At 34.2% G+C, this 12,349-nt stretch overlaps 1 protein-coding gene across 1 annotated transcript in view; it reads right to left on the minus strand.

Moving 5' to 3' along the window:
• The window catches only part of TMPRSS15 (transmembrane serine protease 15), a 120,051-nt gene extending 115,426 nt beyond the window's left edge, over nucleotides 1-4,625 (minus strand). The window contains exons 1-3 of the mRNA XM_058731782.1: nucleotides 4,334-4,625; nucleotides 1,659-1,789; nucleotides 1,280-1,347 (exon numbers count right to left, since the gene is read on the minus strand). Coding sequence (XP_058587765.1) covers nucleotides 1,280-1,347; nucleotides 1,659-1,789; nucleotides 4,334-4,478 — 344 coding nt within the window. The 5' untranslated portion in view covers nucleotides 4,479-4,625. The remainder of the gene's footprint in view (nucleotides 1-1,279; nucleotides 1,348-1,658; nucleotides 1,790-4,333) is intronic.
• Nucleotides 4,626-12,349: the final 7,724 nt, after the last annotated feature.

Below are 12,349 nucleotides of genomic sequence, written 5' to 3' on the forward strand. Positions count from 1 at the left end.
GATGCTAAGTGAGCAGGTCTGAGACATACCTAACTGGGGCAAGAGTATCATGTGACCATCCCTGTGGGAGATGCATGGACTGGTTCTTAATGGCTTGTAAGGATGGGTTGTAATGATGGATGCAATATATAGTAAGGAAGAAATGCAGGTCTAGGCAGTGAAAAAGTATACAAAAGAGAGAAAGCAGGATATTTTTGCGAGTGTACAGGTGATATGGTAGGGCTAGTGCAGAAGCCTACACGGAGAGGGGAAAGAAAAATAGAAGGTCAGAGTGCTTTTCTTAGACAAAACCCCAGAAAGTACCTACTTGCATTTAAAATGGTAACACTAGAAACAGTCTTCAGGTATTTGAAAGACTGAAATCTAAAGATAGAGATATATTTATTCTGTAAAACCTTAAGAACTACCATCAGGATCAGTGGGTGAGAGTCAAAGAAATAAAGGTGTGGTTGAGAATAAGAAATACTTTTCTAGAAACAAATTATAAAGAAACAAGTAAAACACCTCACTAACAATGATGTTCACAGCAACATTGAGAATGGATTCCTAATTTTTATCAGATATCCTTGTATAATGGAATCCATTTTAAGCAGTGTGAATCACTTTCTTTTGTTGGATGACAATAAATTTCCCACTGAAGCTGTGGGCATTCCAACCTAAAGCAGGCAAGCAAAGGCAGACTGCATCATTTAAAGTCTTTCTCTCTCCTGAATTCCTATTCTACTAACTGTATATACAACTTGCCATGTAATGTTTAGTAACATTAGTCAGTACACGATAAATGATATATGTGTAGTAAATGATAAATTAATAAAAGTAAAATTAATGAATATTCACATTTTATAGGTAGTGACTTTGCTTTCTGAGTGCAGCAGTGAATAAGTGTCTTTTCTCTGTGACTTTCAGTGTAAATGGAGTGTGATGAATAAGCATCTTTTACACATTCAGAGCAAATGAAGCACTCTGTGTGCATTTGCATACATTCAACCTCAGCCCTATCCATGTGTTTTTGAAAGATTTTACTCAGGAGAGAGAAACTGTTGACTTAAGATCAATTATCCAGCGTTATTATTTGCTACTAATATGAAAGTTTATGCTATGCCACTTTCCTCATAAAATCCTTAGAAAAATGTTGAAAATTTTAAATGTTCCTTTTCCTCTTGACAGTGGGTCACCCTGTTTTACACTTACCAAATATTAGTAAAAAATAAAATAAAATCACTATTTTGTGATTCTGGGCCTTCTTTCTAACAGTAGAAAATTTTTGAGCTGTACTTACTCAAATCTTAAAATTCTTGAGTTTTTATATTCATTTTTCAGATTACTTGATTGAAAGACATCATCTATCTAAAAAAAAGTTTAAAAAACAGTGTATTTAAGATTTAAACTTTTATAAAACATTTTAAACAAATTGATCTTTTTTTTCTGTTTAGAATTGGATCATAGGCAGTTTTCTTCTCTGTGGTGATAGGACTCATATATTTAAGCATTCTGGGCACATTTATTTACTACATGTATAATAAATACATTTATTACATTTATTTACTAATTTTCTCAAAGTAAGAAAATGGGATCTATGTATCTTTTGGCAAGTAGTTAGTGAAACTATGTTTTGAAATTTTAAATCAGCTGAAAAAAAAAAAAAGACAGTCTCCTACCATTTGCTGAAGGTCAAAAGCAAGAATTTTGAAATCCGCTGAGAGTTTGTCTTGCAAATTAGGATTATACATGGCTCCAGCTGTTATTTTCAATGTCCCTCTGGCTTTGTGACTTTTTCCAAACACTGCATCTAAATGAATTAATAAGAAATAAAACACTAACAATATGAGTCATGAATAACAGAGAATACGCACATTCTGGTTGATACTTAGACGTAAGGTTCTTGCTTCCTGTGTTGGAGTGGTGGTTCTTGCTTTTTCTTTGCAGACTTCATGTTCCATAATTAGGTGCTTTTTTTTTTTTTTTTTAAAGCTATATGGTTGTTTTACAAGATTAAAAATAAACTTCTTTATCCTACCATTTTTTTCCTTTTCTTTGAAATCTAACCCACAGTCTAAGCTCCAAGTGTTATTTTATTTTATTTTATTTTTTTACTACTGAGATTCCTGTTGGAAGAGGGACAAACTTTCACCAATTTGGAGAACTGATCCAGGGACTCATGGTGAGAAATGGACCATTAAAAGTTTTAGAAGTTTGTAGTTGCTTTCAGATACTTCTTGAACACCCAGCATCCAGGGACACTGTTGGTTTTCTACATGTGGATTGCTGTGAAGATTTCAGTGTATGTGTTACTTTGAAAGATAGATGTGAAACTACTTTTTTTATTCTAGTAATTATAAAGTTGGCATGTATGACCTTTTGCCATTAAATGGTGACTGTTTTTATTGGAAAAGTTGTTGAGAATGCTGCAGGAAATATATTATCCCATATAATAAAAAATGTAAGTGGAAAGGTAATAAATTGAATATAAACATGGGTAATAAAATGCGCCATCAAGTTTTGCATAATCCCTTTACCAGAATATCTTTTTTGACATATGTTTAAATTAAAATGAGACACTTCAACTGAAACACAATGATGAAATCATTAGTAAATATGGTAATAATGATATATAATTCTTACATTATGGTATAAGAAGATGTTAGTTCTCCTTTTCCCAGATGGGGAAATTGGGGCTAAGAATCATTGTGAACACTTCCCAAGGTGATAATGGCACAGATGACAGATCTGGAATTTGGACACTGAGTGACATACTTTAGAACCCGGGATCTGTCATACATTGACACCAAATTTCCCAGACCAGAAAGAACATTAGAAACTATTTAAGCAATAAAGTTGCATAAAGTTCAGTCTAAACAGTTATCATTGCATAATTGGTGGAATATATTATCATTCATGCTATTTCATTTGTTTTTAAAAACTCAAAATTACATTTAGATTTGCATATTAAAATTTGAAATACAAAGAAAGACTGAGGAACTGTCCTGCACTGGAGGAGACTGAGGGAAGAAGTTAACAGTTCCTGTGTAGAAATCTGGTTTGAATCCTGAGCAGGTAAAGGACATTAGTGGGAAAACTGGCAAAATCTGAATAAAAATGTGTGGTTCAGTCAATAATATTGTACCAATGTTAATTTCTTGGTTGTAGCAATTGTACTACGGATGTACAAGATACTGACATTAGGTGAAGGTAGGCGAAGGTTATATAAGAACCTACAATTTTTGCAATCTTCTTGTAAGTCTAAAATGATTTTTAATAAAAAGTAAAGCAATGCATTAAAAGTAGCATGGCTTTGTCCTCTAATATTCTATTTAAATGTAACTCAACTCCTTTTTTATATTCACTTATTCTATTAAATCGCATTAACATTTATAAATATTTATTTTTGTTTTGCTTGTAAAATAACTTTTGTAACTTCATTGAGCATTAAGATTCCAATGGACTCTTATATGATTACACATTGTTCCAGTTACTTTTAGCGTTTAATTAAGACCAAAGCTGATGCTTTTCTAAAAGTCTAAGTGAACCTTTGTATAAAATATCCCAAATCTTCTTTTTCTTTTAAATACATCCCTTGTATACAGTATTTAAATGGAATTATATTGGACTTATTTTTTAAAACTATAAAGTACTGATACAAATTTAAACAAATTACTTAACTTTCTTTGTCTCCGATTCCTCACCTCTAAAATAAGGGTAACAATAACAACTAAATCATAGATTTGTTGTAGCAAGAGAATATATTTGAAGATCTTTGAAAAGTTGATGATATAGATAATTTAGTTGTAAATAATAGTTACCTTTCTTTATTTCTGTTTATTAAAAATTGCTATTCAGGCAGTTTGAGACCTAAGTCTACAATTATATCTAAGTTCCCTTGTATTCTTGTAGTGCAAAGTCTACAATTATATCTAAGTTCCCTTGTATTCTTATTGTTGGACTAATAAGAAAATGAAACTGTTATTCCCTAGAAATAAATAATATATTTCCTTTAACCTTGCCTACTTACTGACTTGAATAGTCAACAACATTTTAATATATTTATGATTTAAATTCCATCAGAAGAAATCTGGGCTATGAAACTTACTTTGTTACATGTTAAAACTAAAAAAAAAAACAACAAAACTTACTTAACATCTTTTATTTTAAAAAGCTTAGTTTCATGCTTGAATTCTGAATTAAATTCCAAACTTGATACCAAGCATCCGAATGCGACATAGGTGTCTTGTCATGAGAGCACAGAAACGGATAAGACATCCTGGTGGGATAACTGAGATTAACCTGGGCACATTCATCAGAGAGTCTCTTCCTAAGCCAAAGCCACAGGGCTTACCTCTTTCTGATCCCTTGATTGCCAGCCAGGACACTGCAAATAATCCAGCACAGAGTGCCACCAGTAAGGCAAAGAGAGCTGCAAACAGGACCTCATAGGTGCTGAGAGAATGGTGTCTTGAAGGTATACCTCTTTTTGACACCATTTTTGGGTTTTGAAAGTATGCCAGTCTAAGAACTGTGAAAGAACATAGACCCCTGCACCAACTGAAGAGCAAAACCTCTCAAGTTGTCAAAGATTGGTAAAGCAACAACATAGGTCTATCTTACTGTTACTGGCTGGTGTAAATGAGTTGTGCATGACCCTTTAGCAACATTATGCCTCTATACATTGAGTAGCTTAAAAAGGGTGGTTAATCTTTAAGAAGATATTAATGAGTAAAGATACGGCCAGAGTTATAAACGTTAATCACCTGAACAGGCCATTTGTTGAGGTGAATGAAATTAAATGCATGTTGTAAACAAAAAGGACCCCTTATCATTTCCGGATCTATTAGGAAAAATAGGAAATTCATGGCAGGCCAATTAGTAATTAGGCACATGCAGTTGATATTTGTGGCGACTTTCTAACAGATCAACTTTGTACTCTCTGGATCACGTCCTTATTAAGGCATTTCTACTGTTTTATGTGGGTGTAGGCATTCTAAAAATAACTTTTATGTATAGGTGTATGCTAAGCCCAACGCATATATTGGTACATCTCTGTACATCTCTGTCTCTCCCTCCCTCCCCACCCTGTGTGTGTGTGTGTGTGTGTGTGTGTGTGTATGTGTATACACACACACACACATACATGTTTCTTACTGAAATAATAACACATTTTGTAATCTTTGTTATATTACCCATGTGAAGTTATGCAATGTAGGATAGTACTGATTTAACTTAAAACAAAGTCTGTTTTAACAAGGCATCACATGGCTATTCTTTATGGCCTTGTGTGGTTACCAACGAATGGGAGTAGCTGCTGAGAGAGAAAAAAAAACACAAAACATTTGTTTCTATTTTAAGGAAGTATTCTGGGTGGGGAAGACATTGTTCACTTGTCCTGAACTTTATCTTTTTAAACACACTAATTATAACAACAGAACAGGTTAGAGAACAGGTCAACCATAGCCCTTTGCTTTATATGAAAATCAAGATGGTTTTCTGATAATTAAAGAACAGTTTATCACTGACACTTCCACATTTTGAATAAATAATGAGTCTAGAATTAAAAATTAATAAACAAAACCTAAATCTATTCGTAAGTAAACCAGTTTGCCTCCCATCCTGTCAGGTGGAGCTGGCCAGAGCTGGCCAGAGATAAGGATGTCCTACATCAGGTTCAGTGCTTGAGCACTGAAATTGTGGCATATTATAATTGGCTGCAATAAGCATCAACCACTTTTCTTTCTTCTTCTGTACCCTTGAAAGAAGAGAATTTTATGTTGCCCTCTGAAATTCTTGCTGATAAAAAGTAAGATATAAATAAATACATGTCATGGAATACATTTTTGGTTCTAATTTATCTAAATTAATACTAACTAAATTGTTAAACTCTCAAATATGCATGAAGTGAGAGATATTACTGATAGAGTTGGGAGAGGTTCATTTTACTTTTACTCCAGGTGATGATTCTAGTAATAGACCAGACCCCTCAATAAAATTGGAGTTTGAAGAGGGACCCATGAATCTGGGGAACCAAGAATTTGGAAGTGAAATTGCTGTTTTTTACATTACAGCTGATGCAGATGCGATTGCTTTTGAGAAATCAGGTAGAACTTTGTTATAGTTCTTTGGACTTTGTTATATAAGAGAAGAGACAAGAGCACAATACGTTCACATGCTCTGCTCCAAGTACAGGGTAAAATAGATTAAATATAAGATTGAATACCAAAAATTATATACTTGGTTTCAGAAATGAAATCGGCATTTATATTACAAATTCTCCTGAAATCATATGCTTTAAGTAATTTACTTAATACATTCACATAAATGAGTGGGAGAATAGCTTTCTTTAAAAGAGACAATGATTTATGAAGGAAAGACTAAAGTAGAACAAACAGGTTAATATGAAAAAGAAGAAATCATATGTCTTAAAATTTAAACAATTACTAAAATAAAAATGGAATTTACTGTATAAGATAATAAAACTCATTACAGAGTTATAATAATAAAGAGTGTATGATATTGGTCCAGGAGTAGAAAACATCTTGGTGGGGTAGAATAAAGAGCCCCCAAACATTCCATTCACATATGGAAACTTCATGGATCAAAAAGATAGTTACTAATAATAGGTGAGGAAAGGATGTCTATTCTATTCAATAAATGATGCTGGGTTGGTTGTTTATCCCTCACAGGAAAAATAAAATAGACCTTTATCTCACACCATAAAGAAAAATAAATTCCAGGTAGGTTACATATACACAAAAAGTGTAGAAAAAAATTTGAACAAAATATTGAAATATGTCTTTCTGATAATAGGGCACTGAACGAGTTAAAAACAAACAAATAAAAATAATATAAAAACAGGGAGGGGGACAAAACAAAAGAGACTCAAATATGGAGAACAAACTGAGGGGTTGTGGGAGGGGGGATGGGCTAAATGGGTAAGGGACATTAAGGAATCTACTGAAATCATTGCTTCACTATATACTAACTAATTTGGATGTAAATTTTAAAAAATAAAAAATAAAGTAAAAAAAATAAAATAAAATACTGATACACAGCCAAAAACAACCGCGAGGCTTTTTTTGAAGCAAAGGATATCAAAAACAAAATAAAAATCAAGACACATACTAGATCTTTTCTTTTCTCTTTTTCTTTTTTCTTCTCTTTTATTTTCTCTTTCTTTCTTTCTTTTTTTTTTTTTACTGTGAATGTTTTAGTTTGGCTACAAACAATACAGAATTGAGGCAAAGATTTTTGTATAAATTTCTCAAATTTATTTGGGGGATTACCAAAGGAAACTCTATGAGAGGAGCTGGAAAATAAAAAGGGAGAAAATAAAGCCAATAAAGGGCCTATAATCAAGCCATTTACTACCATTGCCTCAGGAACATAATCTTGCTGGGGACTGTGTGAGACAGTGAGGAAAATTCTCTGACTTATTCCAACTAAAGGGTAATAACTTCTAAGCAGGAAAGAGAGGAGGATAGTGTAGGAATGGAATACCAACCATGAGGGCTTCAATTGTATTTGTATTGTGCTCATTCTCTTAAAATTTTTAAAACAAATTAATGAACCATTAATGGCAGAGCTAGATGATTAAGAAATATGAGTTAATACTATTCTGTATTTTACCACTGTGTGTGTGTGTGTGTGTGTGTGTGTGTGTATGTGTGTGTGTAATTGAAGTTCCTGTGATATTTTCATTTTTAGTAAATGCTCTTTAAATTTTTGAAACTTTATGTGTAGAACTTCATACTTTGAGAAATACAGAAGTTACAAAAAAGCTCCCGTTAACTTAAGTCTTTGAATATCAATGGGAGAGCAAACTTTTATTTTAAATGTACACTTAAAATATTTAACCATAAAGGCTAAGTAATGATCTAGATAAGTATAGGTATAATACATTTGGGATGGTGAGTAAGAGAATATATAGCTTTGGATAGGTAAGCATTACTAATACTCTTTTTTTTTAAGTTTATTTATTTGAGAGAAAGAGAACAGCATGTGTGGGGGAGGGAAGAGAGAAGGAGAGAGAGCATCCCAAGCAGACTCCATGCTGTCAGCACAAAGAACCCCACACAGGGCTTGATCTTACAAACTGTGAGATCATGACCTGAGCTGCAGTCAAGAGTTGGACACCCAACTGACTGAGCCACCTAAGAGCCCCAGCATTACTAATATTCTTAATGATGCTTTCAGTGAGGATATAAAAACTGTGGCCATCTCAGTGATGGGAATGACAGTTTCTGGTTTGGTGAATAATGAAGGAGGAAGAGACTTGAAGATCATGAAAGATGGCGTAGGTAGGGCCAATGCTGAACATTTGGGGACTTCTATGAGAGGGTTATAATTATCTTTGTCTGGAATGAATGAAAGGATAAAAATAGGACAGCTAAGAAAATTAAACTCTTCTTACTGTTATAGAAGCAAAAAGACCAGAAGGTTAAGTTTCATGGTGCACACCATAATCTATGCATTTGCTCAACAAATACATGATTTTATACCCTGGCTGTCCTAGAGAGCAGTAGTAATTGCAAAAGATCTCTAAAGACTGAGGCCATGAGCACTATAGAAATTTTCTTTCCCTATTCAACACAATGTAAGAAACTCCTGGCAGCTTTCACCTTTAAATAATTTCCTGTGACTGGGTTGTTATCAAATTTCTTGAATTAGGTTAAACAAAAAAAAATATAAAACAAAAAATATATATTGTTCAACAAGAATACTTTTGGAGTTTTTGCAGATGATTTTTGTCTCTGAAAACGTGCCCACATGCCCAGTGTTATAAATCAATTAACACTTAGCTTAGTCCTGTGATTCATGGTTCAAAGGTGACAGAACCTTAAGAAATTCACATTTGCTTCTCTCCAAGACTGCTGTATTTCTTTTCTTTGATTCCCATACAATTTTAATACATTATCCTAATATCTAGTTGATAAGCTTCTTCATATTCTAGGTATTGCAAGAGGACAGTGATCTTCCTTTGTATAAAGTTGGGGGACTATTTAATAAACGTCTTGGGTTAAAAAAAAGGATAGGAGGAGTAGGCCTTTAAATATTACTAAATATCTTTTCAGTGAGGATCCTTAGGTACTATAATCCCAGAGATTTGTTTGCTAAATAATGTTTTCTACTGTTTTGACAACTTGAAGAAGAAATGTGTCTGAGTATAAAAATGTGGTGGCATCTTGTTTTTCTCTCAGAAGCTTGTAGCTGTTTTTCTGCTTTCTCTAGCCCTGGGTATTGAACTAGTCCTCTTTTACGACTGTTCCATTCATCTTTTGTTCACATGTATGTCATCACCAACCAGCTGTTTGTTTGCTTGTTTTTGTTTTTGTATTTTTTTTAGAAGGGCAAGCTGATGGGTTCTATATTACCTGAGTTCCTTTGTATATGACAAACCTTTCTCTTTTCTTTTATACTTGACTGATACTTTTCTAGGGATAATATGCTTGGGCAAATGACAAGCTTATTTTTGTCTTGGATTTCTGAAGATATTTTTCTTATATTGTTTTTCTAACACAGAACATAGTTGTGGAAATGTCTAAAGCTAACCCTGTACCTTACTTTTGTATGTGACATATTTTACATTTGCATGAATACTTACAGAATTATTTTTTCATACCTGAGGTTCAATGGAGAATCAGTTGGCATTGATTATTCTGAATGGGGTTTTCTTGGAATGTGTGTATATACCTTTGCCAGTTTCCCCTTCATCTGAAAATTAACATCCTTTATTAAAGTTTTGAAAAAATTTTTTGGTTCAATTTACCAGATGTCTTACTAGGGTTGGGGTCTAATTGTCTTGAATTCTCTTCTCATTCCTTTATACCTATACTTTTCTCCTAATTGTTACAGTACCTATAACTCCCTTACACATTTTAATTATATGCAATGTTCAACTCTGTGTTTTCTGTCCTCTGCTGCTTCTAATTTATTGTTTCTTTGTGTAATATTGTTGATTCAGATTGCTATTGTTTTTCTTAGTTATAATCTTTCTCTTTTAATCTAATTCTGTGTTTTATTATGTTGTTGGAGTTTTTAGTGTCTTGACTTATTTTCATATTAACTTATTCTATAATAAATAGTGCAATAGAAACTTTTCCTTTGGCTGAATTTGATTCCAGATTCATTTTTTTTGGCAATATTTTACATACTATCCTCTCCCTTCTCCCTTTCTTCCTTCTGTGGTATATTTACATGGCCACCATACTATTTCTTCTTATTTGGTTCATGCGTCATTTAGACAGCCTTGCTCTTTTCCATGGTTCCCTCAGAGAGTGGGTGAATTATCCTTGTGTTTGTATGAGCTACAGTTTGAGGTATGCATACTATATGCTTTTCCTTTTTTTTTTTTTTTCCAAACTGAGGGCTTAGGGGAGGCTCATGAGGAAGGAGCCTAAGCTCTGGCAGCCTTCCTGTGGTGACTCACATCCCTTTCTCTCCCTGCAATTTTGTTAAACACTTTGTACTAAGGTCCCTATGCAGTAATGTGGGGTTTATTGTATGGGCAAATGTGTAATGTGTGGGATGTTTCTGTGCTGCACAATATTCCTGCAAGTAGGTGAGTAGCCTTGAGAAATCACAAGCCCTTGTAGTTTCCTCTCATCTCCACTGAGCTGGCCACTAGGATTGCTAGTCCTGAGATATTTTCTCATGCTGTCTACTGACCAGTCTGACCTGCTTTCCTGCAAACTGCAAGGTATTAATAAAAATTAGAACTCATTCGAGTTTTTTTTCAGCAATACTGATGGAAAGAAGAGGTTTGTAGGCCAATGATAAAAAAGAACCATGTTGAGCCTCTTAATATTCTTGTTATTGGACAAAGTTTATGCTATGAACTTGTTTGTTGTTTTGTTTTGCGTTTTGGTGGGGGGCTGCTAGTTTGTTTTTGACTAGCTCATAACTAGTTTATAACTCATTTAATTAGATTCTAGAGAAGGATGTTTCAAGCTTCAGCTCTACTTCAGACTTGATGCAAAAGTCCATCTAATGTAATTTTTTTATATTGAAGTATATTTGACACAATCCTGCATGAATTTCAGATGCACAACACAGTGATTCCACACATCCGATGTAATTTCTGGCTTAGAGAAGATATCAATTTTACTCAGCTAACACGATACCTAAAACATTAATTCAGATGTTATCTCAAAGCTTTTTGGCTCTGGGAGGTCTGAGTTAGACAATATAACTTAGTTCATATATGTACAATATTTTCAGCTTAATGCTATTCTTAAAAAAAGTTTTATTTATTGATTTGAGAGAGAGAGAGAGCGAGCGAGCAGGGGAGGGTCAGAGAGAGAGAGAGAGAGGGAGAGGGAGAATCCCAAGCAGGCTCTGAGCTGTCAGCATGGAGCCCAATGTGAGGCTCAAAATCACAAACAGTGAGATGGTGACCTGAGCTGAAACCAAGAGTCAGATGCTTAACTGACTGAGTCACCCAGGTGCCCCCAACTGAATACTATTCCAAAGAAAGATACATAAAAACTGAACACAAACAGATTATAAATCTGTTTAATTAATAGTAATCTCTCACATCGTTTAACAGTCCTGTCATGTAGGAATTGGAGTCCTCCACTACTTGCAAATTGATAGTAAAGAAAGAGCTTAAAGATGTCACATTCTGGAATATTCTGTTTAAAGTGGCAAAACCGCACTCCTTCAATTGGGAAAAAAATATGTTTGCCATTCAGAGGTGGTTGTGCCATGATGTTGTGGACACAGCATTAGATGTGTAGACAGTGGACCCACCTTTGTGTACAGGTACTGGCCCTCACTCCGCAACCGTGGGCATTTCACTAAAGCTCTCTCTGAGCTTCAGTTTTCTCATCTGCAGAACGAAATTACTGATCTTAAAATCACTTTCATCTCTAAAATTTCGTGACTTGATGATTTTTATGGTCCCTTCCTACCTGTAAGGATTTATGTCTCTTCACGTTAAAAAGCCTTTCTTTCCCAGATTCCTTTCAGAGATTCACCTAAAAATCACCCATGTGAGACAATGTCCTTTAAAACATTTCCTAAGATCTTTTCCTCCCTTCATACCTCCCCCTGACCTTCAATTGTCATTGCAGCTTCTTTTTATCCTTCTCTTGTCTGACTACAGGAGCCCATATTTACTTCCCCCTTGCTAATGCAAATTCTGTTTCATTCTTTCTTCCTGCTCCCCATGCAGCTTCTTACCTTGTCATATGAAAGCCACTCTCACCAAGCAGATCTCCCTAATGTACTTTTGTCTGTAAAGTGGATTATGAAACTTTTGAATAAAAGGTATTATGCCAGAACATGCTGAACTGTATAGCACTGAACTGTTCCAAGGGAGGGAACTCTATTCATGGTAGTGTTCAAAAATAGACTGTATTTC

This window comes from Neofelis nebulosa, chromosome 5 (genome assembly GCF_028018385.1).
Source record: "Neofelis nebulosa isolate mNeoNeb1 chromosome 5, mNeoNeb1.pri, whole genome shotgun sequence".
Lineage (NCBI taxonomy): Eukaryota > Metazoa > Chordata > Mammalia > Carnivora > Felidae > Neofelis > Neofelis nebulosa.